General features: G+C 31.6%; 1 protein-coding gene across 1 annotated transcript; it reads left to right on the forward strand.

The window, feature by feature from the left end:
* Window positions 1-8212: 8212 nt before the first annotated feature.
* LOC101499062 (VAN3-binding protein-like) lies at window positions 8213-14530 on the forward strand. Its single transcript, XM_004497931.4, has 7 exons — window positions 8213-8603; window positions 9391-9501; window positions 10979-11414; window positions 12003-12245; window positions 13045-13094; window positions 13462-13519; window positions 13951-14530. The coding sequence occupies exons 1-7, from the start codon at window positions 8265-8267 to the stop codon at window positions 14166-14168; spliced, it is 1455 nt and encodes a 484-aa protein (XP_004497988.1). The 5' UTR covers window positions 8213-8264; the 3' UTR covers window positions 14169-14530.
* Window positions 14531-14764: the final 234 nt, after the last annotated feature.

Genomic DNA, 14764 nt, shown 5'->3' on the forward strand with positions numbered 1-14764 from the left:
TTTTTAGGCAAGAAAAAGTTTTCATATAATTTTTGTTTTTGAGAGCTTTTAAAACCAATTCCAGCCTTGTCAAATATTCCAGATTGGGACCCCATTATCTTTTGAAATGTTTCTGTAGATTTGACAAAGTTGGAAATATCATTTTTTAGTTCCATAACCTCAGTTTACAAAATTTCCTTTTCTGTATCCTCGTCAGGAGGATGCGATTCAAGAATTTTTTGTTTCTCAGAATTTTGAAAGTGAGATTGCTGCAACTCTTGAATGATTTTAACATATTCATCATTCTTTTTCTGTAGCTCTTCATTTTGTTTCTTTATCTCAACAAGTTGGGTTTTTTGAAACATGCATTTTTGAGATAAAGTGTATGAGTCATTTAAAAGGCTATCAAATTCAACTTCTAATTTTTCACAATTTGGACATAGATCAGAAATACTTACCTTGTCATTTTCTGATTTTGTCATGAGACATAGGTTGGCCTCTTCTTCCTTTTCTTGCTCCGAGGATGACTCATCACTATCATCCCAAGTGATCATCATGGATTTGTTTTTGTATGGGAATTTTCTAGAGTTCCTTTTGTTGAGAGGACACTCAGTTTTATAGTGTCCCATCTTGTTGCATCCATAACAAGTTATTTGACTCTTGTCAATTTTTTCTTTTTGAGGAGGTCCTCTATTCTGTCCTCTTCTGTTTAACATCCTCTGCCTTAGAATTTTTCTTATCCTTTCTTGAACGGAGTATACTTTTCCAAGAGATCTCAAGTTATTCAATATGATGGTTAACCTTGAGAACATTTCATCAATGGTTTCATCCTCCTTCATTTCGAATAGTTCGAAATCCCTTACTCCCATATCTATCCTTGCTTCTTTTACATGACTTGATCCTTCATGATGAATTCTTAGAGTATCCCATAGCTCTTTAGCGTTTTTGCATTCTTCAACTCTGTCATACTCTTCCCTGCACAAAGCACACGTTAGAAATAAATGAGCTTTAGAGTTTAGGAGTACCTTTGCATTTTCATCAGCCGTCCATTGTGCTTGAGGTTTCTCATCGGAGGTTGCATCTGCGTTGTTGGTCCTGATGACATGATCTCCATTTTCCACCACAGACCACATGTTGTTGTCTTGTGATATGAGAAATAGCCTCATCTTGCCTTTCCAATGATAGTAATCTGTACCATCCAAGTAGGGAGGTCGGCTGGATGATCCTCCTTCAGGGATGTACTTAGCTTTTGACATATTTCTTTTTGGATCTTTTTCTCTTACACTGTTAGGTGTATTTTTTAGAGAACCTTGCTCTGATGCCAATTGTTGTATCTAAATATCACTAGAAGGGGGGGTTGAATAGGGATTTTGCTGTTAAAAACAATTTTTAAGTGTTTTAAAAACTATCCTCTTGCTGAGGATGGCTAGCTCGAGGATGGGATTTTTAAATCGTTAGATCTAAGCTGAGTAAAAAAGTAGGAGCAGAATATGAGGGACACACACACAATTTTATACTGGTTCACCCAAAGATGGCTACGTCCAGTCCTCACACCCTTGTGAGATTTCACTAACTTTCAAAACAGATCAATCCTCAACCCGAGGATGATTACAACTGTGTATTATCAAGCTTCACCAAGCTTACAATCAATTTCCAAATATTTCCAAGCTTCACTCACTAGGAAATTACAAAGTAGAATGAGAGTGATTGATACTTAATACTTTCTCAAAAGATATACAAAGATATAGTGTAGGATCAAAGAAAGTAATAAGGGAGGATGTGATTTGCTTCTTGAAAGCTTTAAGATGCTTGATCTTTTTATGCAAGTGTGTTGTGTATATTCCAATAGAGAGCTTGTATGCATTTTATAGAGATCCAAGCCCTTGATGACCGTTGGAGCTCTTTTTCAAAGGATCCAAGGTTTTCATCAAAATTACAGAACTGCCACTCAGCTTGTTAGGCTTAGGCAGAAACCTCCTCTTGCAGCATAGTCTTTGATCTTGACATGTCCTTGTTTTTTCTCTTTAATCAAAGTGCAAGGCTGTTTCTGAGCTGCATTTTTCGAAGTCTTTAAGGTCTAGGTTGGCTTCATCTTTTGAGGTGATGTGGACAAGAGAGAAAAAGCCACTTTATGACATAGGACTATCATACTCAGTCCGAGGATCAGATCTGGCAGCAACATGTGATCTTCCATTTTTGGCTTGTTTCAAGTTGCCTTTTGCTAACTTGACTTCCTTATGAATTAAAACGTACAAGCCCATTAAATGGTCAGATTTTGACATTTGCACATGATTGATAGGTTGCTTTCACTTTTGCTAGCCTTTCCTTTACATACTAGATCTAGCCATATTCACCTTTTTCTTTTGACCTTTTGACTCTTACTTTTGAATGCTTTGTTTATTCATGTTTGACATTGTTATACATTTGAATAAACACAATTGTTCTGGTGAGAAATCAGATTGTCCAAATCTGGAGATATTTCAAATTGCAGCAATTTCCATCCTCACGAGGGTTTTCCATCCTCAGGCCAGAATCACTTTTTTCTTCTTTTTGCCTTAATGATTAATAATCTATTATTTTATATGAATACACTCAAGAGCACATGTTAGTCATTAACCACAATCATAATCTCTTAAGTAATTTTGTTATCATTAAAATCATTTGAGAGATTTTGTCTCAACAATTGTTTTGCATTAGCAATGTATTACCATTGCACTCAAATAAGTAAGATTTATTTTATTTAGTGGTATGCTACTATGATGCATCAACATGAATTAAAGGAACACAAAATAATGTAAGTTATGATGCACTAGGTTAGTATAAGAGGTTCTATAAATATAACCCTTATGCAGAAGTGCAACACATACTTTTTAGAAAATCCTAACCACGCTCGAGTGTATGTGAGCATTGCTTTTCATCAGATTTGTTCATCAGCAAGCATTGTAAACGAAGGTTGCTCTCATTCAAAGTTTGTTCACGTGGACTAAGTGTCTAATAGACTAAATATTAGTAAAGATAACATCTAATGTAAATCTTGAACCTTGTGAAGCGTATTATTGAACAACAATTTTTAAAGAGGGTAGGTTATTCATATTGGAATGAACACATGAAAATTCATATTGTTTCTCTATAACTAGGACGATCAAATATGACACCTAGAGGATAAGTATCACCGTTCGTCCACTTCCACTACCGATTGAGCTAGTTAGACTCTCACAAACATAAAAAAAAATTGGCTAATTTCTAATAAGAAAAATGGGATGAAAAGACCATAAATAACGGTTTATGTCGTTGGTGTTAGGATTAGGCATGGCAACAGGGCAGGGCGGGGCAGAGCGGATTTCGCCTCCTCCACACCCGCACCTGACTAATCGGAGAAAACTCACACACGCCTCCATTTCATAGCGGATGTAAAATTTAGGCCCCCATCCCCGCCCGCAACGGGGCTCGGGTTTCTCCGCCTGCACCCGCACCCACTCATATATATAAAATTATAAATTTAAAAATCATATTATTATAATAAAATAATAATTATTAAACAATAATAAAATAAAAAAAAAAATATTTTCTATAGAGATAAAATTATAATTTTTAATATTTAAAAAATATTAAATATGTATATGTATATAAAATTTAAAAATTGCAATAATATTACTTGTGAGACAAATTCGGGTGCGGGTGCGGGGTGGGTATCACCACCCCCAAATCCGTCCCCGCTCCAAATTTTAATGTCGGAGAAAATTCACACTTGCACCCGCACCCGCGGATACGAATTTTATTGTCATCCCTAGGATGTTACACTTTGGCCTATGTCCATTTCGTAAAGTAATCTATAGGCGTGTCAAATTAGTTCTTTTGTTGAAATTTCAAATTATGAAATTTATTTTAAATATTGTAATTTTGATGAAATAAAATAAAATAATATATTTTTTTAGAAAATTAAAATATTGTAACTTCTTACTTACTAATCAGGCCCAAACTAATTTACTTTACTCGTCCTAAACTAGATTAGTATTAATTTGATAAAAATAAAATAGACTTTTAATCAACCTTTAAATCAATAAGATTTAGGTGTAGTTTGTTACATATTATAAAAAAAATGATTTTAAGATCTAATAATTTAAATGTTACTTTTTTAGAAATTTTTAAATTAAACAAACTGTTTTTTATTTGTATGCCGTACTAAAAATTACTTTTAAAAAAATTTAATTATTAATTTTTTTTTATAAACTATTAAAAACAACTTCTAATCTAAATAACTTCTAGAATTTTGTTCAATTTTTTTTATAAAAAAATTAACAAACATATTAAAAGTGATTAGGTAATTTTTTTAAAAATTAATTATTTTCCAAAATAAATTGTCAGAAACAAAATCTTGTTTAAGTGAAATAATTGGTTTTGCAAAACCAATCCAAACTAACTATAACGGGTTCTTAATGACTTTGCCTGTTGTCGCTCGGTGCTCCCCGATTCGTGCCGTACGATTTACGCTCAGCCTCAACAGAAGGGACCCACTTATTCGTTATTCAATTCCAGCATGCCTCTCTCATGTGTCAAACAGACAATGTCCTATCTTTCTTTTACCCTCTCATTCACAAAAAAGACAAATATATGGGAGATTTGATCCATCAACCTTAACCTCATCACACGTTTTTCACTCAACTCTCTTTTTTCTTTTCCTTTCTTTGCTTTTTTTCTTACAAAAATTAAAAGATGATCCGAAACCAAAAATTATTAAGAGAACCAAACTAAATAACAAAGGTAGCTAAAAAATTTAAAATTAAGTGAAAGAAACCAAATAAAAAAGTTACATGTTACTCCTTTTACTAAAAAACTAACCCATTCTCACAATACAAGGCACATTTATAAAATAATTTTGTCCACAAAATTATCATTTTTAGTTTTAAATGTAATTAAATTATTATTTTTAATTGTATTATTTAATTAATATTATGTGTATTACATCAAAATTAGTATTTTCCACTTTACTTTAATTAATAAGAATAATATTATTCTCTTTTTTTTATTTGTTATTTTTTTTAATTTGTGTGAAATAGTTAAATGCGATAGTTATTTGAAAAGAACAAAATATTTCATTTTAAAATTTATTATTATTTAAGTTTAAAAAATCTATATCAAGAATCCTTTAAATTATTTAAAATTATTTTATTCGAGGACTTAAGCCAGACTCGTGTATTCATATCATTTGCTTTATATTTTCTTAGATAATGTTTAATAAACACCCAATTTTACTAACTTGGCCCCTAAAAAACTTTATTGCATAAATCTAAAAAATATTTTTATATCATTACATTTCAACAACATTTATTTATTTATTTTCTTAAATGGGCCTTGCATAAAAAAAAAAAGAAGGGATCACCTATAAAAGCACTCATCTCTATAAGCATCCATTTTCATGACTTTTCAATCATGTGTTTATCTAGCATGATGCTTATTAACGGAATGATCCCATATTGTGGATGGTCTAACTCATTTAACGTTTTAAGTATGTCATTTATTAACTTTTTTGCATGAAGTTAGTTTTTTTTAACTTTTTCGTATCAAATTAGTCTTTTTATAAATTATGTCAATTCTTTATATTTAAGAATATCTACAATGTTGGAACAAATTTCATTTTGTATTTAAGTATGTTAAAAAAGTCTTAACTGATAGTTCAAAAAGATAAATTAATCATTCAATTCATGAAGATAATATTTAAGTTACATATAAATTGTGTTTATAAAAAAGATGGCATCTGAGTTACATCATAATAAGTATCTAGGATATATAATCCATCAAATTTAACATATATATTTTTAAGTTTTTATCTAAGATTGTAACCCCATCATCATCATTCTAGCATCATTATGTGCACAATTTTGTAAGAGAAGTAAATTAAGAATGAAAGGTAAATTAATTGTGTAAGAGAATAAAAGGTTATTCAATTGTGCAATCATTTTAAAAGATAAATTAAGGATTGATTTTTTTTTTTATCTCTAAAAAAAGACGACAAATGAAATAATTGAACTCGTCTACCAACTTTACATAATGATTCTTGGTCAATGATCAATGAAATAATATTTAGATCTTCTACAACCGCAAAAACAATTATAGGACTTATGCAAATTAGATCGATGATGATAGTTGAAGGAGACTAGTCAGCAGCACTTCGTGATTTGGAGGTAGAAATGATGCCTACAATCACTTAGATACTCAATTAAGTAATCGTTTGAGGTGATTGAGAGGTATTATGATATAGAAAATGTACCTTTTAATGTGTCAAAATAATGCTATAAATTGTGTGAGGATTATGTCCGTTGAGGAAGAATAACATATATTTTCTCTACATATATGGTGTTGTGATTCTCGCCTTTGCCTGCTCTTAACCTTTAGGATTAGGGCCAACTTGTGTCAATATAGTTAAAGGTAAAAAATGTTGGGCCTATGTGTGTTGAAATACGACTAAGGTCAATCCATAACAATTGTCCTCCAAGTCGTTGCCTCGAGTGAAAAAGACAACGTATTAGAATGTTAGGGCATGCCCCATCCTAATGGTCTTTGTGTTAGCTGAGTACAATGCCCGACTTTACTGGAGTTATCTTTTTTGAGTTTGATTTTCAACATAGATGTCGTTTGTAGTCGACAACTGTGTTTGACGATATTCATATTCGATGCCCACAGGTTATTAGCAAGCATATGTGTTGTGGCGGTGTCCGAATTTGACAACGTCTTCATTTGACGAAATCAAATCCTCTTTAAAAGTATCTGGTTTGATGTTTGTGAGTTGTGTCAATATGATATCAAAAATAGGTTTTTCGTGGTTGATTGCAAACTCGTGTTGTGACTTTATATTTTACTTGTTGTCATCCTCAAATCCTCCTCCTTAGACCTTAAACCGTTGGTATGTCAGTTAAAGGGTTTCATGTGATGTTAAATGATGTTAGTTGGTTTCCAAACCAACACGTGGGGTATAGATTTATTGCACCAAATATGTTATGCCTTTTTGCGGCCTATTTTGCGTTGTTTCAAGGTGCAATTTGAAGTATTGGATATAACTCTTTCAATTACCAATGGGATAAACTAGAAGATATGACATAAAATCAAGGGGTAGTTTGGTAATTTACTCAAATCAACATGGTACAAAAAGATGTTTAACACATTGATTGAATAATGATACAATTGTGAGCATAAAATATTTATTTTGTATACTACTATTGTAAAAAAACTTGATCTAGTTCCAAAACAAGGCAACCTCGAGCCTAATTTGTCCATTAACATTCAAGGTGATCAAGAACAAAAGAAATTTGGGTCAAAGTGAACCGCTAAACACATTTCCTTTATATTTTAAATGATCTCGAGTTCAAGCGCCACCAAAACCTCATAGTTGAGGCTTTTGGACTTTCACCCACTTTGAGGTAAGACTTATACACATTACATTAATAGCAAGAGTAATCGAGCAATTTAATTTATTTTAAACGTCTAATAAAATTTAGAATATAGTGCAAATAATTAAACTTATAAATCGTCCGATACATGTTTGATTTTGTGTCCATCCACATTTTTCAATGCATATTTTACCAAATGTTATAATTTAAAAGTGTGAATTTAATGCACGCTTGAATGATTTAATCACAGAAAACATATAAATTAGGACTTAGTGGCATCAAGACTCACACTGTTGTCAAAGTTAATAAATTTTATCAGTCAAATAAAAGATCAAATAATTCACGCAACAATATTGCATTTTAAATTTATTTTAGAGAGAAAAAAATATGAATCGTTTGATTTCATCCAAAAATCGAGATCTAACGCCACGAGTTTCACCATTGTAGACAATTGGAGGCTACTAACAAATACACTCTTCTTAGTTCTCAACACAACCTTGGAAGTTAAGGTCTAAAATTTTAAAAAGATAAATACTGAGATTCAAATTGTGTGTCATAGAATAACCGCATAGTTCAAAATATAAATAACCTCAATTGTTGATTTAAGATCAAACGGTTTATATGATGCAATCAATTTAACATAGTGAAACAATTTCAGTCGTGGATCTAAATGGATCTAGATGTGACGGTTGATAGTGCACTAATGTAGTATTTTTCTTGTTAGAAAAGGTTGGTTGCAAGTAGCAAATAATAACCGTAGATAAATATTAAAAGCTAGATCAACGGTGTGCATTTATCGAAAGAAAAGAGGGTGCTTTTTTCATTCATCGCTCGCTCTTCCTATTAAAACCACAATAAAACCAAAACAAACTCTTCATCTTCAACTCACAAAACCCAAAAATGGAAAAACAAAAGAAACCCAATTCACAACCATGGAGACCCGACCCATTTAACTCGATGATGAAACCACCGGAGACACCGCGTGACCCAATGGAATTTTTGTCTCGTTCATGGAGTGCTTCTGCCATGGAAGTTTCTAAAGCTCTGTCACCAGCTCAACTTCCTCTTTCGAATAAACTCACAAACATGAACAACAATGGATGTTCAAATGCTGCAATACTTGAAGACATAGCTGGTGAAGTTGAAGACTCTAATAATGTTACTGTTTCTGGTAACCCTTTTTCTTTTGCTTCCTCTGAAACTTCTCAGATGGTCATGGATCGTATCATGTCACACTCGGTATGTAGTATTAATCGAATTATCTTCTTTTTCTAACAATCTTTTTTTTGTTTTTTTTCTTTCCATTCAATTGATGTTTATTACTTGTGATTTAGTCCTTTTTTGTTTCCTTCAAGTTCCATTTTTCCATATATGGTTCATCTTGTTTGCAACATTAATTAATTCGTATGATTCCACTCTCTAAAACAAAAACAATATTATTCATTTTTGCTACCAATATTAAGAATGCGAAAAATCCCAATAGCATGAAATCTGAATTCTTAGTAATAGAAATTTCTTGCATTTTACATTGTTAGAAATTAGATGGTCTAAATTCAAGTTAATTAATTTTAATTAAAATTAATATTTGCATATTTTGAGTCATATGATCTAAATCGAATGGCCAACAATGTCCTAACTATGTGATTTCGAGCTTAATCCCATTTTCTTAACTTTTTTTCAAAATTCCTTCTCAAAGTTTGTAGACAACTTCAGAGGTCGCATTTTGATATCATAAAAAACTTACAATTAAATGTTGATGACAACATCTTAATCCCAACCGCTTTGCGGTCCCATCTCTATTTAAAATTTTATTTACACTACAAATTTAAATTAAAGATCTGTGATTATGATGTAGGCTATAATTTTCAAAACCGCAACTCAACTATAATTGAAGTTACATTTAACCACAATTCTCCAGAAGAGCATATATGACAACCCCACCTCAATTGCCATTTAAAACCTTTGATTTTGTAATTTGTCAAAAAAATAATATTGTACAACAATTGTTGTTTTTGGACTTGTTCAGCAAGAAGTATCTCCAAGGACATCAGGAAGATTATCTCACAGCAGTGGTCCTCTTAATGGCTCACTAACAGATAGCCCTCCAGTTTCACCTTCTGAAATGGATGATTTCAAGGTAACTAGTTTCTATGCTTTTACACCTCTCTCTCTATCTCTCTCTTAATATTATAGGTGGCTTCAATTTGACATTAAAACAAAAACCTTAACAGACAACAACCCTGTAGGATTGTTTTGGTTTTTGTTTTTGTTTTTCATTAATACTTTTTTGGGTACAAAGCACGAACACTGATCTCACTGCACACTTACAAATCTATTATACAGCTTTCTCTTTTACCAACAAAACAAAAATTGGATGACACCGGGAGACAGTAACTGCCTTTTCTCTTTCCAATCTTCAAAATTCAAACAACCAAACAAAACTTAGCACCAAAACAACAACAAATAAAACCACCCTCGTTTTTTTAAATTATTATAGTCAAAAGCAACCACTTTTATATAATATAAAAAATTAGTTACAATTAATTAGATCAATTTTTCAATAAAATTATTAAATACAATTAATTAGATTAGATTGAAAATTTTATGAGGTTTATATATTCAGATCAATTCATCCTCACAAAACTAAATTATAAAATTAATGATTTCACTCTTTATAAACTATTTTTAATATGAAATTTTGAGTTTTTTTCAATACATCTTTCACGTTTATTAATATTGAATAATTGATGCGTGTATTTAAATGGTGTGTGATCCGATTGATAGATTCTAATGCTATTTTAAACTTTTATATTACATCTAAACTATTATAGTTTTATTTCAAAACTTGATTCTTTTTGAATAAATTTTTAAAATATATTTAAAAATAAAACTTAGTATATTAATTGAGAAATATTTTAAAAATGGCATTACTAAATTAAATAGTAAGAGTAATTAATTTAATTTAATTATATTTAATACTTAAGTTTGAATACTATTTTGTCTATATTTGAGATAAGGTAGATATGATTTTTGTTACAAAGTTTTTATTTTCACAACTACCCATTAATTAAAATAATTACTAAAGTATAGTTCATTAAATAACATATTCAACAACTTCTAGTGCATTATATACTACTAGTAGTCTCCATTCCCTTCGTTAATAAACCGCACATGTTTCTTTCAATTGCAACTATATTTACAAGGTTAGCCACAACTTCATTAAAAATTGGTTAATGACACCAACCAAAACTACCCTTTAATTCCTAATTTAGCAATCACAAGGCAAAACAGTAAAATAAAATAAAATATCTCCTTGTTGAATTGCATTTATTGCTAATGGACCCCCTTATGGATAAACATGGTGTTTTCAGCAATAGTACCAATACAAAGTTTGTTACTTTGTTCGGAACCTAAACTTGCAATAACCTAAACCAAGAAAAGTTACTTTCGTAAATATAAGTTACCTACAAGTTTATATTATAAGATGCTTTTATTTATTTATTTATTTATTTATTTATTATATTTATTTTAAACAATAAATCAAAGAAGAATAAGAAGAAAAAATTAAGATGCAAAATTTATGAATGGCTAATTACATTAATTACTCTTTACAGTATAACCGTTGTAGCAACAACAACAGCACCATTGCCAGCTACCATAATCAATTCAGAGTTGCGGCTACCGGCGGTGGTGCCGGTGGCGGAGGAAAGACGGTTGGGAGGTGGTTGAAGGAGAGGAAGGAGAAGAAGAAGGAAGAAACGAGGGCCCACAATGCTCAACTCCATGCGGCGGTTTCGGTGGCCGGAGTTGCGGCTGCTGTTGCAGCTATAGCTGCGGCAACCGCCGCATCGTCGGGTGCTCGGAAAGACGAGCAGATGGCGAAGACAGACATGGCGGTGGCCTCGGCGGCGACGTTGGTAGCGGCTCAGTGTGTTGAGGCTGCCGAGGCTATGGGTGCTGAGCGTGATCACCTTGCTTCGGTGGTTAGCTCCGCCGTGAATGTCAGATCCGCCGGTGATATCACGACGTTGACGGCGGCTGCGGCGACAGGTATGCATCAAAGCATTAATATTACTATTATTATTATTTTTCTCTCCATTTTTTTGTGATTTTTGACATGGAAATAAATCATAAAAAAGGATTTACTCAGAAGCGTAATTTTTCATTTATTAATGTGTTGAATTAGTATTTTAAAATTGAATGTTTCTTCTTTTATTCATACACTTATTTAATAAAAAAAAATTATAGACTGATATTCGATTTTCACATTTGCACCAAATTAGAAAAACTTATTTTAGTTTGTAAAAACAAAATATTATTATATCAATACAATACTTTTAAACATCAATATGTATGAATATATCATGTTGTGTCATGTGTGCAACCAAAACTATTGTAATTGCACATAGTCACAGGATCTCAACTGTTTGAAGATCGGATTTTTCATGGACTGTTCGATCATATGATCAAACGATGGAGATGTTCAATCATAATTTTTTTGATGCTGTCATTAGACAGATATGATAAAACATTGGAATGTTGGTTAAATCAACCAATGTAAATGACTGAGTTAACAAAAAGAAATTATGTTTGTTTTTAGTAGTTGTTGATTAGGGTATTTGTGGTTTGAATTTGTAGCATTACGTGGGGCTGCTACATTGAAAGCAAGGGCCCTTAAAGAAGTATGGAACATTGCAGCTGTAATTCCTGTGGAGAAGAATTTGGTAGGTAATGTTGGTACTGGTGGTGGGGGTAGTGGTAGTAATGGAAGCTCTAATAGTAGCTTTAGTGGTGAACTTGCACCAGAAGAAAATTTCTTAGGCATTTGCAGTAGAGAATTGCTAGCTAGAGGTTGTGAGCTTCTCAAACGCACTCGCACAGGTATACTTTCAGAAATTTTTGAATATATGTTTCTGAAATTTGCTTCTCAATGTATGTTTCTGAAATTTTTGTTTTTTAGTTGGTTTATGTTCTATGCTTACATAGTTTAGGAAATGGATTCCCTGCAGTCATCAATGATAGACTGCTAATTGTAAGAAGATCTCAACCATCCGATTTTGATCGGTGGCTTACGATGTTTTTTTTTATAAAAAATTTGGGGAAGGGGGAATTATTATTAATAACTGTGGCACTAATGAACATTTTACGACTGTCGACGCTAACTTGAGGTTACAAAATCAAGCTCTTACCATTAAGCAGACACCTAGTTTCAATCATGACCTTTAATGCCCTGACTGCTGGAGTGTAGTATTCCTTGACTATAGGAAATTGTGTCCAGCAATTCGAGTTTGTTTGGTTCTACGGTGACTAAAAATTAATTTAGAATGAAATGGTTCCATACAATTGATTTTGTTTAAAATTAGTAAGTTGAATGTAAAATGGTTTATCTTTATATACAATCACTTGAAAGTGAGTTGAACAATTAATTTGAGATTAAAAATTAATTATAGATGCAAAAGTTCCAAATTTTAGCTTTAAGTTAGAATCAATTATGTAGACAATCAATTATATTTGAATCAATCCAGTCATGTTAAATCAATTCCACAGCTCTAGAATCAATTTTACCCCATCCAAACATACATTTAAGAAAAGTATCTAGTTTAGTTTTAGTTGTTCTTGTGTTTCTTTTTATGTTTATAGGTTGGAAAGTGATTTATTTGATAATTGTTTGCAATTGCAGGGGAACTCCATTGGAAAATTGTGTCTGTTTACATAAACAGGGTGAACCAGGTACATATTCATTTTAATGCTGTCTTTTTAGTACCAATATTTTATATGGAAGATGATGCATATAATTATATTCAATCACTTATATTTTATTTGATTATTATTGATATCTATGTATTATGTCATTGTAATATCTAATGTCTTTAATGGTGTCAGTGTTTGATAGAATGTAATAGTACTTTGGCTCTTGAATCATGACAATGACCAATTATTTGGCCATCAATTATAAGGGTTATAATGATGAGTATGGAAAAAAAGTTAGTAAAGTGAAGGCTCTTAGTACGATGTGATGATGCTAAGGGATCAACTCAGTTCTGTTTCCTAGAAATCTGCAAAATGTTGTAACTCTTTAGAACCTCTTTTTGTTCAGGTTATGCTGAAAATGAAGAGTAGACATGTTGCTGGGACCATCACAAAAAAGAAAAAGAGTGAGTTTTCATTAACTTTTTTTGTTTTTTAACTGATTTGGAGGTGGGTCTTGTTTCATTTGGGGATTTGTGAAAGTTATTCTCTTTATTCTTTAAAGTTGGTAAAGATCAAAAGGATTCTTCTTTAATTCAAAACCCTCCTTCACACTCATCCTATGATGATCTGGGTTCGATCCTTGACGGTGAATATAAAAAAATATCTAACAAATTATCTAACGAAATATGTCAACTTTTTAAATGAATCTCAATTATTTGTATCATTGTATGTAATTGTCGCGTGCAGTGTAATTTAGTATATCTTCACTTGGTGGTGAATATAAAAGAACATCTTGCAAAAGATGCCAACTTTTAAATGAATCTTAGTTATACGTATGTAATTTTCGCGTGCAAGGTATATTTATCCTTGCTTACCCTTTTCGATATTTTCACAGATGTTGTGATTGGAGTTATCAAAGATATGCCTGCTTGGCCCGGCCGTCACTTGCTAGAAGGTGGCGAGAATCGTCGTTACTTTGGTTTAAAAACAATAACGCGCGGTGTTGTTGAGTTTGAGTGCAGAAATCAAAGAGAATATGATGTTTGGACTCAAGGTGTTTCAAGGCTTCTATCTATTGCTGCAGAAAGGAACAGCAAAAACAGAACATGTTAACTATGAACATGATATATATCTTTTGATACATGGTGGGGTTTTGATCCATTTGTAAAAAGGGTAAATTAAATTAAGTCCTAGTTATGGTAGATAGGGGTTGTTCTCTTTAATTTAATCTTTGGGGGACATACATTAGTATTGTTATGTATTTTTTAATGGAAAAGTAAAAGTAATGTGAACCAATGTGATGAAAAATGTGAAGCTTAAGTTGTTTTTTCTTTCATTGATATGGAAAGAAAAAGAGTATCTTAGATCTGACAGTCAAAAGAAAAAAAGAAGGAAAAGAGTCACATTTCAGTGTAGTGTGTGTGTGATTGGTAAAGATAAAGACAAGCTGATTTTTTTGTGCTTTTGTTTATCAATATTGGTTTGGGCTTTTCTTGATTGGATCCCTAGGAAATGTTTTATTAGTTTAACTTTTTTTTTTAATGAAATGGATTTTGATAGTTTGTTTTTTTAGAGAATTTAAAGAAAAGTAAAAGCAAAAGTAGTTTTATGGTTGTTTACTATCATAAAAATTACTTTTTTTTCCTTGAAAATTGAGTATTAAGTTGTTATATATAGCAGTTCTTTCTTACAGCTAAAAGATAATCTTA

This window comes from Cicer arietinum, chromosome 4, assembly GCF_000331145.2.
Source record: "Cicer arietinum cultivar CDC Frontier isolate Library 1 chromosome 4, Cicar.CDCFrontier_v2.0, whole genome shotgun sequence".
NCBI classification, from domain to species: Eukaryota; Viridiplantae; Streptophyta; class Magnoliopsida; order Fabales; family Fabaceae; genus Cicer; species Cicer arietinum.

Coding starts and splice junctions, on each gene's coding strand:
- LOC101499062 (XM_004497931.4), top strand. CDS start 8,265: ATGGAAAAACAAAAGAAACCCAATTCACAACCATGGAGACCCGACCCA. Junction 8,604..9,390: donor ATCGTATCATGTCACACTCG/GTATGTAGTATT, acceptor GGACTTGTTCAG/CAAGAAGTATCTCCAAGGAC. Junction 11,415..12,002: donor GACGGCGGCTGCGGCGACAG/GTATGCATCAAA, acceptor TTGAATTTGTAG/CATTACGTGGGGCTGCTACA.